Source organism: Orcinus orca, chromosome 8, assembly GCF_937001465.1.
Source record: "Orcinus orca chromosome 8, mOrcOrc1.1, whole genome shotgun sequence".
Lineage (NCBI taxonomy): Eukaryota > Metazoa > Chordata > Mammalia > Artiodactyla > Delphinidae > Orcinus > Orcinus orca.
In genome coordinates this window covers 25,444,282-25,462,856 of record NC_064566.1, presented here as the reverse complement: position 1 = coordinate 25,462,856, position 18,575 = coordinate 25,444,282, and the positions used below count along the sequence as shown (strand labels likewise).

The following is an 18,575-nucleotide window of genomic DNA, read 5'->3' as shown; positions in this document are numbered from 1 at the left end:
ATGTTGGATTAGGCAAAGATTTCTTAGCTACAACATCAAAAGTACAATTCATAAAATAAAAAATTATTTTGCTCTTCTAAATACATTGTTAGGAGAATGAAAGCCACAGATTGGGAGAAAATGTTTACAAAATATGTATCTGTCCAAGGATTTGGTTCCAGAGTATATAGGCAACTCCTAAAACTCATTAATAAGAAAACAAACAACCCAATAAAATATGGGAAAAGATTTGAGTGGATACTTTACCAAAGAATATTTCTGCATGGTAGATAAACAAATGATGCCCAACATTGTTAGTTATTAAGGAAATGCTAATTAAAACCACAGTGAGATACCACTGCACACCAATTAGAATAGCTCAAATTTTTTTAAAGAAAAGGAAAAGAAACAACTTACAAACTTAAAATACTTGGTGCCAGTGAGGATGCAGAGTAACTAGACCAGATGTACATTATTGATGGGAATGCAAAGAGGTATAGCTACTTTGGAAAACAAGTAGTTTCTCTAAAGTTAACATATTACTGTATAACTCAGCCATTCCCCTCCTAAGTTATTTACTCAAGTGAAATGAAAACTTATGTTCAGACTAAACGTTAGGCATGTGTTTATAGCAGCTTTATTCATAATTGCCAAAACAGGAAAAAACCCAAAGTTCCTTCGACTGATGAACGGATTTAAAACAACCATCAACCTTTGGTACATCTATATAATGGAGTGCTACTCCACAATAAAAAATAATGAATTACTGGAAGTGGGCACGCTCCACGCCTTGAGGGCATTGGTCTTTTCCCACCTGCCTTGCGCCACTGTGGGAGATTCTGAGAGTCAAGAGGAAGTCATCTGGGACATCGCCAGGCAGCTCATCCAAGTAGCAGACAGGATGAAGTGCGGCATCCGGCCAGGGCTGGTGGGCAACCTGGCCGTGCAGTTTACGAATGGGAGCCTGTCAGAGGAGGACAGGCGTGTCTATTTGTTCAACAGATACAAAGGTTTGGTTAATGCAAGATGAGTAAGCTCTTCATCGTTCATGAACAGATCTGCGGTACAACATGGTGCACATAGTTAACAATACTGTATTATATACTTTAAGCGGGTGGATCTCATGTTAAGTGCTCTTACCACAATTAAATTAATTGGTTAGAACTTCGGCCTGGAAGAAAACATTCACAATACATGTATCTGACCAAAAAAAATGTGGATCCAGACTGTATTTATTTATTTATTTATTTTAAAACATTTGATTATTTTTTTTAAAAAATTTTATTTATTTTTTGGCTGCATTGGGTCTTCGTTACTGTGCACGGGCTTTAGTTGCGGCGAGCGGTGGCTACTCTTCGTTCTGGTGTGAGGGCCTCTCACTGTGGTGGCTTCTCTTGTTGCAGAGCACGGGCTCTAGGTGCGCGGGCTTCAGTAGTTGTGGCGCATGGACTCTAGAGCACAGGCTTAGTAGTCGTGGCGCATGGCCTTAGTTGCTCCGCGGCATGTGGGATATTCCCGGACCAGGGATTGAACCCATGTCCCCTGCATTAACAGGAGGATTCTTAACCAGTGCCCCACCAGGGAAGTCCCAGACTGTATTTTAAAAACTTTTTACAACCCAGTAAGATGGCTAACAACCCAATTTTTTTTAAAGGGCAAAATCTTTGAACAAACTTCACAAAAGAAGTTACAAGAATAGTCTATAAGCATATACGAAGATGCTCCTCATCATTGGTTATTAGGGAAATGCAAATTAAACCACAGTGAGATACCACTTAACCTACCTAGAATAGCTAAAATTAAGAAGACTGAAAAGATCGTGTGGTGACGAGGATGTAAAGCAAAAACGGAATGTTGATTAATTACTGATGCTGATGTAAAATGGTACGTGCACCTACCTTATCACCCAGTAATTCATTCCTAGATATTTAACTTAGAGAAATGAAAGTATATGTCCACAGAAGACTCATATACAAAATGTTCGTAGTACATTTATTCATAGTAGCCTCTAACTACAAACAATCCAAATGTTCATCAGTAAGTGAATGGATAAACATAATTGTGATAAATTCATATAATTCAATGAAAAGGAATGACCTACTTATGTATGCAACAGTATGGTTGTATCTCAGAAACATTATGCTGAAACGAAAAAAAGCCAGACACAAAAGAGTACAGACTGTATGATTCCATTTATATGAAATTCTAGGACAAGCAAGCCTAAATTTTCATAACATTAGGTTTCTCAGTGGTTGTCTGGGGCCAGGGGTGATATGAAAAAGATATTGACTGCAAAGGGGCATGAGAAGCCTTCTGTTGTGATGGAAATGTTCTGCAAGTTGGTTGGGATTATGGTTATACTGGTGTGTACATTTATGGAAAAATGTGTACACATTGAACTGTACACTTAAAATGGGTGCACTTTACTGTATGTAACTTACACCTTAATAAGGTGATTTATAAAGTTTAAAATAGATTTAAAATTAATCCTAAAATTGAATCTTCAAACTAAAACAATCATTTACTTAACTTTCGAATCAGTATTCTAACTGTATATACTTAATGGGACATGATCTTGAGACAGAAAGTACTGTGAAGAAATACTTAACTTTACTTGGTGGTTTTGTTTTTGAAAGAGGTTGTGTTACAGTATTTTCGGATAGAACTAATGAGTAAATATGTTGATGTATCAATAGTTGTGAACTGGGATTCTGACTGTAGGAAAAGGGAAATACATGTGAAATGGAGGAAGGTGAGGAATACTACATTAGATTTGAGTTAGAGTTGTCATTATGAACTCACGTTTTTAAAAAGACATGTATTTCCTAGCTTTGTCCACTTAAAGGGCCTAGAAGCAGTGACACCTCAGGCATTGAATACACCTGACACCCAGATCTTGGTTTCAAAATGCCACTGCCCACTAAAAAACCCCTAGTGGAAATGGTTGATTTCAGGTGTGGTACAGGGTTAAAAAAACAAGGTGAACCTGAAGCATCTTGTGCTAGGAGGTAAGAATGTGTCTGAGCACCAAGGAGGATATGTCAAAAGGAAACAAGATTGAAGGGACACTATAAATTAAATATGAAGAGTCTACGATGATATTTTTTTAAGCACAACGTATATACATTAAAAAACATTAGTATATATTTTATATATTATATTTAAGTACGTATATAGATAAGAGAGAGAGAAAAGGGGAAAAAAGCTAATTTTTATTTTATAGAAGAATGCTAACTTTTAAATATGGAAGGTAGTGTAATTAGAACACTACTGTTTCTAATCTTCAGTGCAATAATTGAAATGAAGATCATGAATGCAGGGTGTTTGAAACCATTAGCTCTTGGGACAAGATACTGACACTGTCTTAAGTAACACCTCACAATTGCATACTTATTTCAAAGAGAAGAAATAACTACATTGAGAGATCTGACAGTACCTTAACCACTTCAAGTTTAGCATCACCAGTGAGACAGACTGACATTATGTGTGTCCTCATGAGTGCAATAAGAATTACAAAGCATCATTATGTATTTCTCATGAAGTAGCAATCAGACAAATCCAGAATTTGGGATAGCGTACATTCAACTGACTTCAACTGACATTCAACTGACTCCTCAAAATAAAAAGTCCATGTCCATGGAGTCAAGGCAAAAGGGGTTTGGCATTAGAGGCAGAGTGGAGGCACTGTTCTAAATGTAAAGAGACATAACCAAATGTAATTGTTGAATTTTGATTGAATCCTGCAGAAAGCTTTAAAATATCAAACATTTTGACAACAATTGAGGAAAATTGGAATGTGACCTCTGTATTACATGTTATAGTGACAGTGTTGAATTTCTTCAAGTCTAATAATGATACTTGGTTATACAGCTGAATGTCCTATTCCTAGGAGATGCAACTGAATTATTTAAGGATACAGTTTCATGATGTCCACAAGTTATTTTCAAGTAGATTAAAAGAAAGGAGTATATATGTCTGTGTATAAAGATAAAACAAATATAACAAAATGTTAACAGTTGTTGAAACTTAAGTGATGGGTATACAGGTTATTCATTGTACTGTTTCAGTTTTTCTGTGGGTTTAAAATATTCAGAATAAAAATCAAGGGGAGAAAAATATCTTGTTCTGAATTACTCTCAAGATGTATAAGCTTGAAATTTTCTAGGAGAGTTATTGGGAAATAGTGTTAATTTTCAATTCATTTGAACTGTCTACTATATTCCAGAGACTGTTAGAATTAGAGGGACTTTAGAGATTATCCTGTCTGGGTCCCTTATTCATACAGGTGAGGAAATAAGTCCAACAGTAATAGAGTCACTTATTGAAATCACATGGTAAGCCAGTAGTAGCACTTGGACAGTGAATTCAGCTCTCCTGTTTTCCAGGATATTGCTCTTCCCAATGTACCATGCTACCTCTTCCAGTAAAAGGACTTTGTTGTAGGTAAAGTTGAACTAAGAAAAATACTGTGTATTATTTTTCTTCCCAGTGTATCTTCAATATGTTCCCCCGCATTTTGACAGTATTGTCAGACTGTGTTTGCTCTCTTGATCTGTAGGTCAGGAATTTAGTCAAAGACTTATGCTACTTTTGATAATTGCTCTCCTAGAAATTTTTTGATCATCTGGTTTGAGCTCTGTGTTTTTTGTCATTTATTTTTATCATCCTCTAGTTTAAGCTATGAAGAAGGACATCCTTCTCACTCTGAAACAGATCTCCTTCAGAGACAGACTTTTGCAGCCTCTCATCAGCTTCCTGGATATGCTGCCACACCTCACCCAACCGGTAAAAATTCTCTTATGAAATATACCACAAATCTGGGTACATTTAGTGAATAAGAAGAAAAATCAATTTTCACATGTTGGGTTATGAAAGTATATGGAACATAACAGTCTCATGGGAAGTGTTAAAATGAAAATGAGATTAAAAGCTTTGTCTTTTACTGCTAGGGAATATCTATAATTAGTAGGGAGATCTCTTTTTCATGCATCTCTGTAGATTTTAAATTATAATTATGCTTGAGCAAATTAATGTTTGTTGCTATTCATAATAAAACAGTTTAGGGTTGTAGAACTTCTGGCCTCAAATGTCAGAGATTCCTTTTTAAAATAGCATCCGGAATATCATTTTATATTAACATATATTTTTACTTTGGGATACATTTTATCTTCAAATGTAGGTCTTTCTGGAATATTTGATACTAGTGTGAACAATGCCAGCACTAACACTAAAGAATCTTCAGTGATGAATTTTCTCTCTGCTGTTGAATCCCGAACTGCTCAGGCTGCTTCTTCAGGAACTACTCTTGTACCACAATTCAGGGCCCCATCCTGGCAGACAGGTGATACTTTGTTTTCAGAATTTTTAAGTCCTTTAAAAATATGGATAAAATTTCACTTTTGATAATCTTGTCATTATAGTAGTGTGGCTGAGAGTGATGTTAATTATTGATTTTCCAGTGAACTTTAAAACCTGGAATTTTTCACTATTTTAAGGTGGACAAAATTCAAGAAATTGTTACTAGCAGAAATTCGGTTTTAGCCCTCTGATGAAAACTAGCAAGTTGAAGAAGGTAGGTAATTGTTAAAGATAAATCCTAGATACCAAGTTTTTATCTAGCAATTTAAGTAGTTGTTTACTTGAGAGGAGGAAAGATTAAATTTTTTTTTCCTATTTCACCTTTATAGAGGTGTAATTGACATATAAAACTGTAAGATGTTTAAGGTATACATTGTGGTGATTTGATATACATTTACATTGTGAAAGAATCCCCACATCTGGTTAATTAACACAGCTATCACTTCACATATTTATCTTTTGTGGGGGGCGGTTGGTGAAAGATTAAATTTCATTTCTTTTAGTGACTTTGGGCTGGATAGGTGTGGTATAGTAAAAAAAAACAATCTTGGAACTGATTTCATCATTAGAGTTAGGTAAAGTTATCCTTAACTGAACAGAATAAGTCAATCTTTAATAAAAGCCATTCCAAGTTGATATATTATGTACTTTTCTTTTTAAAATTTATTTATTTACTTTTATTTTTGGCTGCGTTGGGTCTTCGTTACTGTGCACGGGCTTTTTCTCTAGTTGGAGTGAGCAGGGGCTACTCTTTGTTGCAGTGCGCGGGCTTCTCATTGCGGTGGCTTCTCTTGTTGCGGAGCATGGGCTCCAGGTGTGTGGGCTTCAGTAGTTGCGGCGCACAGGCTTAGTTGCTCTGCGGCATGTGGTATCTTCCCCAGACCAGGGCTCGAACCTATGTCCCTTACACTGGCAGGCGGATTCTCAACCACTGCACCACCAGGGAAGTCCTATTATGTAGTTTCCTGTTTTATTTTTCTTATTTCATTTTTCAACTGTTTCCCCGCCCCAAAAGTGTTTGTATATACTTTTATTTTTTGCCGGATGACAGAAAGGTTAGTTTTTTTTTTAAGGTTTCATTTTAAAGAATATAGTTTTAAGTAATAGCTATAAGAAATAATATTTTACATTCTGATATAAACTCCATTAATAGAGCTTCTCAGTATGTCTTAGAAACATTTTTTCTGCTTCCAAAGAAACAATGTTTTACTGTGAAATAAAACAGTATTAAAAAACACAATAGGGGACTTCCCTGGTGGTCCAGTGGTTAAGAATCCGCCTTCCAACACCGGGGATGCAGGTTCAATCCCTGGTTGGGCAACTAAGCCCACACGCCGCAACTAGAGAGCCCACGGGCCACAACTAGAGAGAAGCCCATGCGCCACAACAAAAGATCCCATGTGCTGCAACGAAGATCCCGCGTGCTGCAACTAAGACCTAATGCAGCCAAATAAATAAATATTAAAAAAATAAAACTACACGATAGCTTCGTTGTTTGCTTCCTGGAATAATTTTACATTACATGTATTGAGTTAGACTTTCTATCTCAGTTTCTATAATTACATTATTTTAAACATTAATTCTAAGCGCTGTTTTTTCCTTCAAGAGTAGCTAGATATTTTCTGTCCTTGTAATGGTAATCCTTTTTCTGTCTGCATTGCGAGGCTTGTGGGATCTCAGTTTCCTGACCAGGGATTGAACCTGGGCCCCAGCAGTGAAAGCGCCGAGTCCTAACCACTGGACCGCCAGGGAATTCCCACTTTTTTGACATTTAATGGAAAGAGTTGAAAGAAGAATATTTTTGAAAAGGGCAAGAGAATCTTTTTTCCCCAATTTTTCCAAAATGAAAAAGAATTTTTTTTAAAGGAAATTCACTAAAAAATATGTAAACAGACTTAGAGAACGAACTTATGGTTACCAGGGAGGAAGAGTAGAGGGGAGGGATAGACTTGGGAGTTTGGGATTGACATGTACACACTGGTATATATATTTTTTTTTTTTTTTGCGGTATGTGGGCCTCTCACTGTTGTGGCCTCTCCCGTTGCGGAGCACAGCCTCCGGACGCGCAGGCCCAGCAGCCATGGCTCACGGGACCAGCCGCTCCGCGGCATGTGGGATCTTCCCGGACCGGGGCACGAACCCGCGTCCCCTGCATCGGCAGGCGGACTCTCAACCACTGCGCCACCAGGGAAGCCCCACACTGGTATATTTAAAATAGATAACCAACAAGGACCTACTGTACAGCAAAGGGAACGCTGCTCAGTGTTCTGTAATAACCTAAATAGGAATAGAATTTGAAAAAGAATAGCTACATGTATATGTATAACTGAATCATTTTGTTGTACACCTGAAACTAACAGAACATTGTTAATCAATGGTGCTCCAATATAAGATAAAATTTTTTTACTGTAAACAATAAAAAGGTGTATAAAATGGAAAGTGATAGTTCCTAATTACAGTCCCCCTTTTAAGAGAAGAGTTAACAGTTTGGTATTTACTCTTCTTTAATATCTTTGTACATCAAAACTTTTTTTTGTATATCCACCTAAGCAGTGTTTATAGCATCAGTATTATTAGGATATGCCATAATTATTTTACCAGTCTCCTCTTGATGGATATTTAGGTTGTTTCTACCTGTTATTCACAATAACTATAATGAATATCTTGTTTGAATCTTTGTGTCCACTTATTTCCATAGGGTAAATTTCTAGAAATGGAACTTTTGAATTGCATGGGTTTAACATGTTTTTACTTTTGCCGTATGTGGCAAGAATGCTGTCCTGAAATGTTAATACTCTCTTCTTGACAGTGCTTTATTAATTTCTGATCAGCTTCTTTTGATAAGCATGCATCTATTGTTATGAGAAGTTGTTCATAGGAAGTCAAAACTTGAAATGCAAGGAATTTTAAAAATGCATTTATTTTGATAAAAGAAGCTGCACTATTAATCTCACTATTATTTTCAGATTTATTATGTTAAATGTAGGCAGTTCAGTTTCAATTTTAATGTTATGAACATTTTAGTTTGTCCATTGGTATTTTGCATTGGGATTTCAAGGGAAATTAATCATTAGAGATTATGTACATTTTCACTGTTTTCTTAATTATCAAATGACCTTATCTGACTATATATATGTATAATCTCATATTTGTAACAATCATACATATGAATTGCTGATACCTTTGTAATTTTGTTCCTGCCTTATGAAAGCTAGCTGTTTTGAAATGTATTTTTGAAAATTCATGTGCAGAACTAATTTGTCAGGCTTTTCAGTTTTAAAGAGATTTTGATGGATTGAAGGTTATGTAAGTTTTATTAAGTCTGTATTATGAAAGCAGATACAAGTGTTTGTGCTGTAACTGCATGAGCATATTTGTTTTCTTTTCATAGGTATGCATTCCTCAGCAGCAACTGAGCTGTTTGTTACTGGACCTTTGCCAACCACTGGAGCACTTCCACCCTCTGCCCTCCCTGCTTATCAGCATCCCACCACCTTCAGCAATAGAAACTTTGCCACCACCTCACCTTTGGTGCTTCAGGATTCAACTTTTAACACTACATCCAATGGAATTTTAAATCCTCATGATCCTTTGCTGCAAATCAAGACTTCCCAGGGAACTGTTCCAACCGCTTTGGCATTTGAGCGCCTGGGCAGTTCTGCGATAAGTAACAGCATACCACCTCAGTCTTCAACATACCGCTCAGCTCAAGAGTCTGCACCCCATCTTTTACAACCTCAATTTAGTTTGTTGCCTTCAGCACTTGGAGGAGCCCAGCAAACTCCTCAAGCCTACGGTTCAACTCTCTTTACTAGTTCTACTGCTTCCATTGAAAGAGCTCTTCTTCGAGAATGTAGTGTTATTAAACACCATCAGCGGCCTTCAGGTACTCAGTCTATTCAGGCACAACTGACTGGTTCACAGCATTCCTTACACAGTTATCTATCAAATGCAAGTGTGGTTAATTTTCAGGAAACAAGCAGGCAGTCATCTTTATCCTGTAACCCAATTGGAGATTCTACTCAGGTGAGCAATGGAGGATTGCAACAGAAGACATCCCAGGTCTCAGTGGAACTTGCTCAGTCCTATTCATCTGCAATTCCATCATCAGGGTATCCTCCTTCTACTACAAAAGTAAAAAGCTGTTCTACAAAACAACCACTAACATCAGCCATGTCCCCCAAACCTCAAAGTATAATTCCTCCTGTGCAAACACTAAGCTATTCCAAACCTTTACATAACCAGAGTTCTGTAATATCAGGCCAAGCACAAATTTATTCTACAGCGCAGCTACCAAGCCTTTTATCAGTTAGTCAGTCTCAAAATTATGGTTTAGTACAGCCACATAATGTGCCATCTATTGTTCATTCACATGTTTATAGGTCCAGCAAAGTTGAGAAGTTGCCATCTTTATATAAAACATTGACTTTTTCTGGGTCATCTCAGACTATAACTTCTGAAAATCCAACACTTAATTATTCTTCTGATCAGCAAGAGGTATTATCTTCAGTTACAAATGAGAATTACCCTGCTCAAACAAGAGATCTATCTTCAGTTAGCCAGTCTCAGAGTTACTCATCTGGTCACTCTCAGGGTTTATCACCAGTTAGTCAGACACAGGTTAGTTATTCATCTCAGTCACAAGTTTTGTCAGTTGTTAGTCCTTCAGAAAGCTATGCTTCAGGGCAGTCTCTAACATTAACAGCCCCTTCTCTTTCTTATTCTTCTGCCTCTCGGGCTCAGAATATGCCAGATTCTAGCCCAACTCAGAATTATATTTCTATGCATTCTTCCCAAAATGCTCAGACTCAAGGGTCATCATCTCCCCAGTCCCAAAAGTTTTTGCCTGTTGTCCAGTCATCATCTTTTGCGTCCTCTACTCATTGTCAGACATTACAGAATAACATACCTTCCCCTGATCCAAAGTCTTACGCTGAAAGAAAACTTGACTCAAATGTGTATACATCTTCAAAGCAAGAGGATGATTTTCCAATGCAAGAGTTACAGGTATTACAGCCGCAAGTATCTCTTGAGTCATCAACCCAAAGGCTATCTGATGGGGAAATTAATGTTCCAGAGTCAGCTTATAAGGTGTCAAAGACAGATGACAGATATTCCCAGAGCATAATCAGAAGTAATTCCCATCTTGAAGATCAAGTTGTTGGGATTGTTCTACAGGAGTCAAAAAAAGAAGAAAACATAGTTGGTTCAGTGGCACAGCTTAACCAACAAGTTGGCCAAGTCAATAATGCAGCAACCCTTGATATAAAGAAGACAACTAATTTAATGCAAACTCCACAAATAAGGTTGAATACTAAAGACCTAAACCAGCAGCATTCTCTTATACAGAAGGTACATGAAGCCAAGGTCCAGGAGCAGCATGATCAAATAATTAATGCCTCATCTCAGATTCAAATTCCAAATAATGCTTTAGGGCATGGCCATCAGGCATCTCTTCCTAATACACAGGTCCTTTTAGATTCTGCCTGTGATTTACAAATTCTGCAGCAGTCAATACTACAGGCCGGTTTAGGACAAGTAAAGGCATCTCTACAAGTACAGCGTGTTCAAAGTCCTCAACAAATAGTACATCCTTTCCTTCAAATGGATGGTCATATTATTCAGAGCAATGGCGATCATTCTCAGCAGCAACTCCATCCTCAAAATTCTGAAATTATGAAAATGGACCTCTCTGAGTCTTCAAAACCATTACAACAACATCTAACAACAAAGGGCCATTTTAGTGAAACAAATCAACATGATTCAAAGAATCATTTTGTTTCTCTTGGATCAATATGTTTCCCAGAGGCAATGCTCCTCAGTGATGAAAGAAATATTTTATCAAATGTAGATGATATCTTAGCAGCTACAGCAGCAGCTTGTGGGGTCACACCTTCTGATTTTTCCAAGTCAACTTCAAATGAAACCATTCCTGCTGTTGAAGATGGTGATTCTAAATCTCATTTTCAGCAATCATTAGATGTCGGGCATGTGACGTCAGATTTTAACTCCATAGCAGCTACAGTAGGAAAGCCACCGAATATAAATGATATTTCCTTAAATGGAAATCAAGTTACTGTAAACCTTTCACCAGTACCTACTCTTCAGTCAAAGATGACTCTTGATCAACAGCACATTGAAACACCTGGTCAAAATAAAGCTTCTAAAGTAACTTCACCAGTGGTTGGGCCGGGTCATGAAGTCCAGGAGCAAAGTTCTGGCCCATTCAAGAAACAGTCTGCTACCAATCATGAACCTGAAGAAGATAGCGAAGTACCTGTTGATAGTACATTAAATAATAACAGAAATCAAGAGTTTGTTTCTAGTAGTAGAAGTATAAGTGGAGAGAGTGCTACATCGGAGAGTGAATTCACTTTAGGGGGTGATGACAGTGGTGTGTCAATGAACCCGACTAGGAGTACACTTGCACTGTTGGCCATGGCCCAACCTGGGGAGCCAATCAGCGTCAAGATTGAAGAGGAAAACCAAGATTTAATGCATTTTAACCTTCAGAAGAAGAAAACTAAAGGAAAAGGGCAAACTAAAGAGGAAGACAACAGTAATCAAAAACAGCTGAAAAGACCTGCCCAAGGCAAACGCCAGAATCCAAGGGGAACAGATATATATTTGCCGTATACTCCCCCTTCCTCGGAAAGCTGCCATGATGGTTATCAGCATCAAGAAAAAATGAGACAGAAGATCAAAGAAGTAGAGGAAAAACAGCCAGAAGTCAAAACCGGATTCATTGCCTCTTTCTTAGATTTTCTGAAATCTGGGCCCAAGCAGCAGTTTTCCACTCTTGCTGTACGAATGCCTAACAGGACTAGACGACCAGGAACCCAGACTGTTCGTACATTTTGTCCCCCACCACTTCCAAAAACTGCATGTGCAACACCCACACCTTTAGTGTCTGAAACTGGGGGTAATAGTCCGTCAGAAAAAGCTGATAACGAACTTAAAAACTCGGAACATTTATCTTCACTTTCTTCTGATGAAGATGATCCTGGAGTATGCAGTCGCGATATTTATAAAAGCACCTCTACTACCTTAAATACTTCGGATGCCACTTCTGATAAAAAGAAGAAAACAGGTAAAGTTTTAAAATTTAGATTCATAATTATGGCTTTCCACTTTAATTTTTCTGGCTCTATACCAAGTTTTATGCTTTCTTAGCTTGAGGCAGGTCTGCATTTTTCAGGACAAAATGCATAGGTAGGTATCTCCTTATTAAATAAGGAGACTTATTTTTTTAAATGTTCCTTGCCTATAGGAAAGTTCTGGGTTTTAGGCTGAGTAGTTCTGGTTTTTCTCAGCTTTTTACCACATGCAACATAATTTACATAGTGCACTATCCAGACTTTTCTAACCTGAGACATCTTGAAGTGGCTCATGGATATGAGGCATTGTATTGAGGGCCATGTTGTTATATAAACTGGCATATTTTCTTGGTATGCTAATTTTACCTAAAGATTAACATTTTACTATTAAATATGGTTATTTTGTGTGCAGCATGCAGATTAATATAATTAAGTTAAAACTTTAAAAATTTTGTGCTGGGGCTTCCCTGGTGGCGCAGTGGTTGAGAGTCCGCCTGCCGATGCAGGGGACATGGGTTCGTGCCCCGGTCCGGGAAGATCCCACATGCCGCGGAGCGGCTGGGCCCGTGAGCCATGGCCGCTGAGCCTACGCGTCCGGAGCCTGTGCTCCGCAACGGGAGAGGCCACAACAGTGAGAGGCCCGCGTACCGCAAAAAAAAAAAAAAATTGTGCTGGTTCCAAAGTATATGCCCAAATCCTTGGGTGTGTGTTTCACTTTATTCTGTAGTTAAGGGAACATTTCAAGGAACTGTTTTGAGAAGCACTGCCTTATGTAAATGATTGACAAGTAGTATAAAAGTTACTATTTTAAAGAGCATGCTGAGCTTCCCTGTGGTGCAGTGGTTAGGAATCCGCCTGCCAATGCAGGAGACACGAGTTCGAGCCCTGGTCCGGGAGGACCCCACATGCCGCAGAGTAACTGGGCCTGTGTGCTACAACTACTGAGCCTGCGCTCTAGAGTCCACGAGCCACAACTACTGAGCCTGCGAGCAACAACTACTGAAGCCCGCGCACCTAGAGCCCGTGCTTCACAACAAGAGAAGCCACCACAATGAAAAGCCTGCACACTGCAATGCAGAGTAGCCCCCAGTCGCCACAACTAGAGAAAGCCCACGCACAGCAACAAAGACCCAACAGCCAAAAATAAATACAAATAAAATAAATAAATTTGAAAAAAAAAAGCTTTTAAAAAAAAATCATGCTAAGGAAAAACATACTTATAACAATAAAATAACTACCACCTCTGTGCCAGGAACTATTAGCAATGCTATAAGATGTGCTTTGTTATCTCCAATATACAGATGATATAACAGACTAAATGAATTTTCCAGGTCCATACAGTCAGTAAACGGAAGAGCTGAAATCCAGACTCAGGTTTATCTGGTTCTAGAATCTGTATTCCTGCCTACCTCCTTTTATTTTTTTTAATAATTAATTTTTTGGCTACATTGGGTCTTCATTGCTGCGTGCGGGCTTTTCTCTAGTTGCGGTGAGAGGGGGCTACCCTTCGTTGCGCTGCACGGGCTTCTCATTGCAGTGGCTTGTCTTTGTTGCGGAGCACACCTGTGCAGGCTTCAGTAGTTGTGGCACGTGGCCTCAGTAGCTGTGGCTCGCGGGCTCTAGAGCGCAGGTTTAGTAGTTCTGGCGCACGGGCTTAGTCGCTCCATGGCATGTGGGATCTTCCCAGACCAGGACTTGAACCCGTGTTCCCTGCATTGGCAGGAGGATTCTTAACCACTGCACCACCAGGGAAGCCCCTGCCTACCTCTTTTGTATGAATAGAGTGGTGCTTTATGAGTAAAACCTTGTTTTGTGATGTACTTTTCAGCTTCTCTCCAGATTTGAGACTACCTTTTTAACTACTAGAGTAATATGAAACAGCTGGTATCCCAAATACTCTATCAGCATAAATTTCTGCTAAAACATTTGTAAAGAATTCTCATTTTGTTATACAAGGAAATTAGCATAATGGAAAATCATTGTTAGAGTCAAAACATTAGAGATGTGGCTAATCCTAGTAAGGTTTTACACTCTATTACCCCAATTCAGAGTTCTCTGCAATTACTGTTATATTCCCTCCTATGTTCCTAGAGCAAACATTTTATAATCTCTGTTATAAAACATGAATCTAGAACTAGTTTCTTCCAGACAACAGTTATTATCTCATTTTTAGTTAAAAATCACCACCATCAACCTGATCCTTACTAATAGGTCTTTGAAGTTCTCCCTTTACCATCCCCATTGCCTCCTCATCTGTGAGAACTCATCATCTCTTGCTTGGACTATTGCAACAGACTTCTCATTAGAATCCTTCCCATCAGTCTCTACACCAGTCCGTCCTCCGCATTGTCATCACACTATAAAAAAGGAAAACCAGTTGTTACTTCTCTGCTTTGAAATGCTTCTTGTTGCTCCATGGGAAAAAATTATAATGTGTAAAAATTCTCCCTTTCCATGTTTCACTCTTGCTCCACCCTTTCCACTTCGCCTCTTCCGTGACAACTGAATTTCTCATTGTTCCTTGGACCTGTGAGCCCCTGTCACAATTGTGCTCTTTTGGGCAGGTTTTTTTCTACCTAGGCCTTCCCCTTGATTTTTTAGCCCAGCAGACACTTAGTTATCTTTGAAGACCATCTTCAAAGTCACTTTATGGAAGTTACTCCTGGCAGAATTAGTGCTCATATCCTCTAAATTCCCACAGCCCTTAAATATTTCTGAAGGGCAGAAGTTTTAAATTGCAGCAAGGTCTAGTTTATCCAATTTTCCTTTTATGATTTGTGCTTTTTGTATCCTAAGAAATCTTCGCCTAGCCCATAGTCACAAAAATTTTCTCCTGTTTTCTTCTAGGAATTTTAGAATTTTGCATTTTACATTTAAGTCTAGGGTCCCTTTTGATTTTTTTTTGGTATAAGATATGTGGTATGGGTTGAAGTTAATTTTTTTGCACATAGAAGTCCAGCTTTTCCAACACATTTGTTGAAAAGACAGTCCTTTCTCCATTGAGTGCTTTTTGCACCTTTGTCAAAAATTAATTGTATGAATTCATATTTGTGTGAATCTATTTCTGGACTCTCAATTCTATCACATTGATCTATGTGTTTATGCTTTCACCAGTACCACACTGTCTTAATTCCTATAGCTTTACAGTAAATCTTGAATGAAATAAGGCAGTGTGAGTCTTCCAAATTTGTTCTTTTTCAAAATTGTTTTGCCTATTCTAGTTCCTTTCCATTTCCATTTAAATGTTCAAGTCAGCTGTTGGTATCTACAAAAAAATCCTTCTGGGATTTTGATTTCCTTGAATCTGGCAATTTGAGGAACACTAAACTGTTAACAATATATTGAGCCTTAATTCATGTACACATTTGATTTCTCTCACTAGTCTTGTGTAGTTTTTGGCATATAGATCCTGCTTTGTTAGATTTATTCCTAAGTTTTTTGGGGTGCTATTTATTGTAAGTGACACTTTCTAAAATTTTCAGATTCCAATTATGCATTAGTAGATTATAAAAATAGTTATTTTTTATACGTTGATCTTAAATCTGCACAACTGATTTATTTTAAGACTTTTTAAATGGGAATTCCCTGGCGGTCTAGTGGTTGGGACTCCACAATTCCACTGCAGGGGGCACAGGTTCGATCCCTGGTTGGGAAACTAGGATCCCGTAAGCCATGTGGCACGGCCAAAAAAAAAAATGGTTTTTAAAAATTAGATTCAGTAGGATTTTCTATGTAGAAAATGATGTCATCTGCAAATAAGGATAGTTTTATTTCTTCTTTTCCAGTCTAATGCCTTTTTCATTCCTGTCTTAATATACAGGACTTCCTATACAATGTTTAATAAGAGTGCTGAGTGTGGACATCCTGAACATGTTCTTGATCTTTGGGAGAAAGAAATCAGTCTTTCACCATTAACTATGATGTTCACTGTAGGTTTTTGTAGATGCCTTTTTTTATTGCATTAAAGAAGTTCCTTATATTTTATAGTTTGCCAACAGTTTTTATAATGAATGGAGGTTGAATTTTGTCAAATGCTTTTTCTTCATCTATTTAAATGATCATGTAGTTTTCTTCTGTAGTCTGTCAGTATGGTGAATTACATTGATTGATTGTTAAATATATCTGTGGCCTTGCATTCTCAGGATAAACTCCACTGACTGATATATTATCTCATTTATACATTGATGGATTCAGTTTTCTAATTTTTTTGTATCTGTGTTCACAATGAATATTAGTCTGTAGTATTCTTTTTGTAATGCCTTTGTCTGGTTTTGGTATCTGGTTATTGCTGACCTCATAAGTGAGTTGGGGAGTATTCCCTTCTTCTCTGTTTTCTGCAAGCGATTGGGTAGTATTGTTTCTTCCCCAAATGTTTGGTTGAATTTGCTAGTGAAACCATCTGGACCTGGAGTTTTCTATGAATTAAATTTCTCTGACAGAACTATTCAACTAGTCTGTTTCTTCTTGACTGTGTTTTGTATCTTTGAAGGAATTGGTCCATTTCATTAAGTTGTCAAATTTATGAATATAGAGTTGTTAGTAGCATTTCCTCATTATCTTTTTAATTTCTGTAGGTCTTGTAGTGATTCCCACTCTTACAGTCTTTTTTTTTAAAATAAAATATGGCCTTTTTTTAAAAAAAATTATTTATTTATTTTTGGCTGCACTGGGTCTTTGTTGGTGCACGTGGGCTTTCTCTAGTTGCAGCGAGTTGGGGGCTACTCTTCACTGCGGTGTGTGGGCTTCTCATTGCAGTGGCTTCTTGTGTTGCGGAGCATGGGCTCTAGGTATGCGGGCTTCGGTAGTTGTGGCACGCAGGCTCAGTAGTTGTAGCACATGGGTCCCACTCTTACAGTCTTGATGTTGGTCATTTGTATCTTCTCTCTTCATCTTCGTTAGTCTGGATAGAAGTTTATTAATTTTATTGATCTCTTCAAAAGACCAGCTTTTAGTTTCATCGATTTTTCTCCTTTGTTGACAGTTTCACTGATTTCTGCTATTTTCATTAATTCCTTTTTCTGTTTGATTTTGGTTTATTATGTGCTAGTATTTTTTTTTCTAGTTTCATATGGTAGAAGCCTAAATTGCTGATTTCAGACCTCTATTCTTTTCTGCTTTAAGCATTTAATGTTACAAACTTCTCTCTAAGCCCTGCTTTAGCTATATCCCACAGATTTTATTTTTATTATTTGTTTTTATTTTCTTTTGTTCTAAAAGTTTTAAAAATTCCACTTGGTGCTTTCTTTTTGATCTATGAGTTATTTAGAATCATATTTTAAGATATTCAGATATTTGGGAATTTTCCAGACATCTGTCCTTTATTGATTTCTACTTTGTGTAATTTCAATTCTTTAAAAATTTTAAGGTTAGCTTTATAGCCCAGAATATGGTTGATCTTGATAAATGTTCCAGTGCACTTTAAAAGAATGTGTATTCTGCTGTTGTGTGGATTGTTGTATAAATGTCAATTAGATCAAGTTGGTTGTTAGTGCTGTTCAGATTCTTCTCCTTGCTGGTTATCTGTTTACTTGTTCTGTCAATTACTGCGAGAGGATTTCCAAAGCTTCCAAGTATGCTTGTAGATTTGTCTGTTTTGCTTTTCATTTCTGTTATTGCTTTGTGTATTTTGACCTCTGTTTTTAGATATGTACGCAGTTAGGATTGTTAAGTCTTAGCGAATTGACCCTTTTATCAGTATGTAATATCCTTCTTTTTCCTTGGTAATAATCTTTATTCTGAAGTCTACTTTGTCTGTTATCAATGTAGCCACTCCAGGTTTCTTTTGATGAATTGCATGTATATCTTTTTCCATCCTTTACCTTTAACCTATCTGTGACGTTATATTTAATGTGGGTATTTTGTAGACAGTATATAGTTCAGTTTTGTCTTTTTTTAAAAAACTCTAATCTCATAATCTCTCTTTCAGCTAGAATGTTTAGACCATTTACATTTAATGTAATTATTGATATAGTTCAATCTTCCATTTTATCGTTTTCTGTTTCCCCCCTTTTTTGTTCCTGTCTCCTCTTTCCTGTCTTTAAAAAAAAAATTATTTGAACTTTTTTACTATTTTATTTTAAAATTTATCTCTCTTTTTTTTTGGCTGTATCCTTTTGTATTATGTTTTTAGTGGTTGACATA

At 37.4% G+C, this 18,575-nt stretch overlaps 1 protein-coding gene across 9 annotated transcripts in view; it reads left to right on the top strand.

Annotated features, from left to right (window-relative positions):
- QSER1 (glutamine and serine rich 1) overlaps window positions 1-18,575 on the top strand; it is a 78,638-nt gene that overhangs the window by 28,809 nt on the left and 31,254 nt on the right. For 6 of the 9 annotated variants that reach the window (XM_049714217.1, XM_049714215.1, XM_049714214.1 and 3 more), the window contains 3 exons: window positions 4,652-4,764; window positions 5,159-5,320; window positions 8,729-12,427. In XM_049714217.1, the coding sequence (XP_049570174.1) occupies window positions 4,652-4,764; window positions 5,159-5,320; window positions 8,729-12,427 (3,974 nt within the window). Of the gene's footprint in view, window positions 1-1,633; window positions 1,864-4,651; window positions 4,765-5,158; window positions 5,321-5,474; window positions 5,552-8,728; window positions 12,428-18,575 lie in introns of those variants that run through there. The other 3 variants (XM_033410022.2, XM_049714216.1, XM_033410033.2) reach the window with 3 other exon arrangements.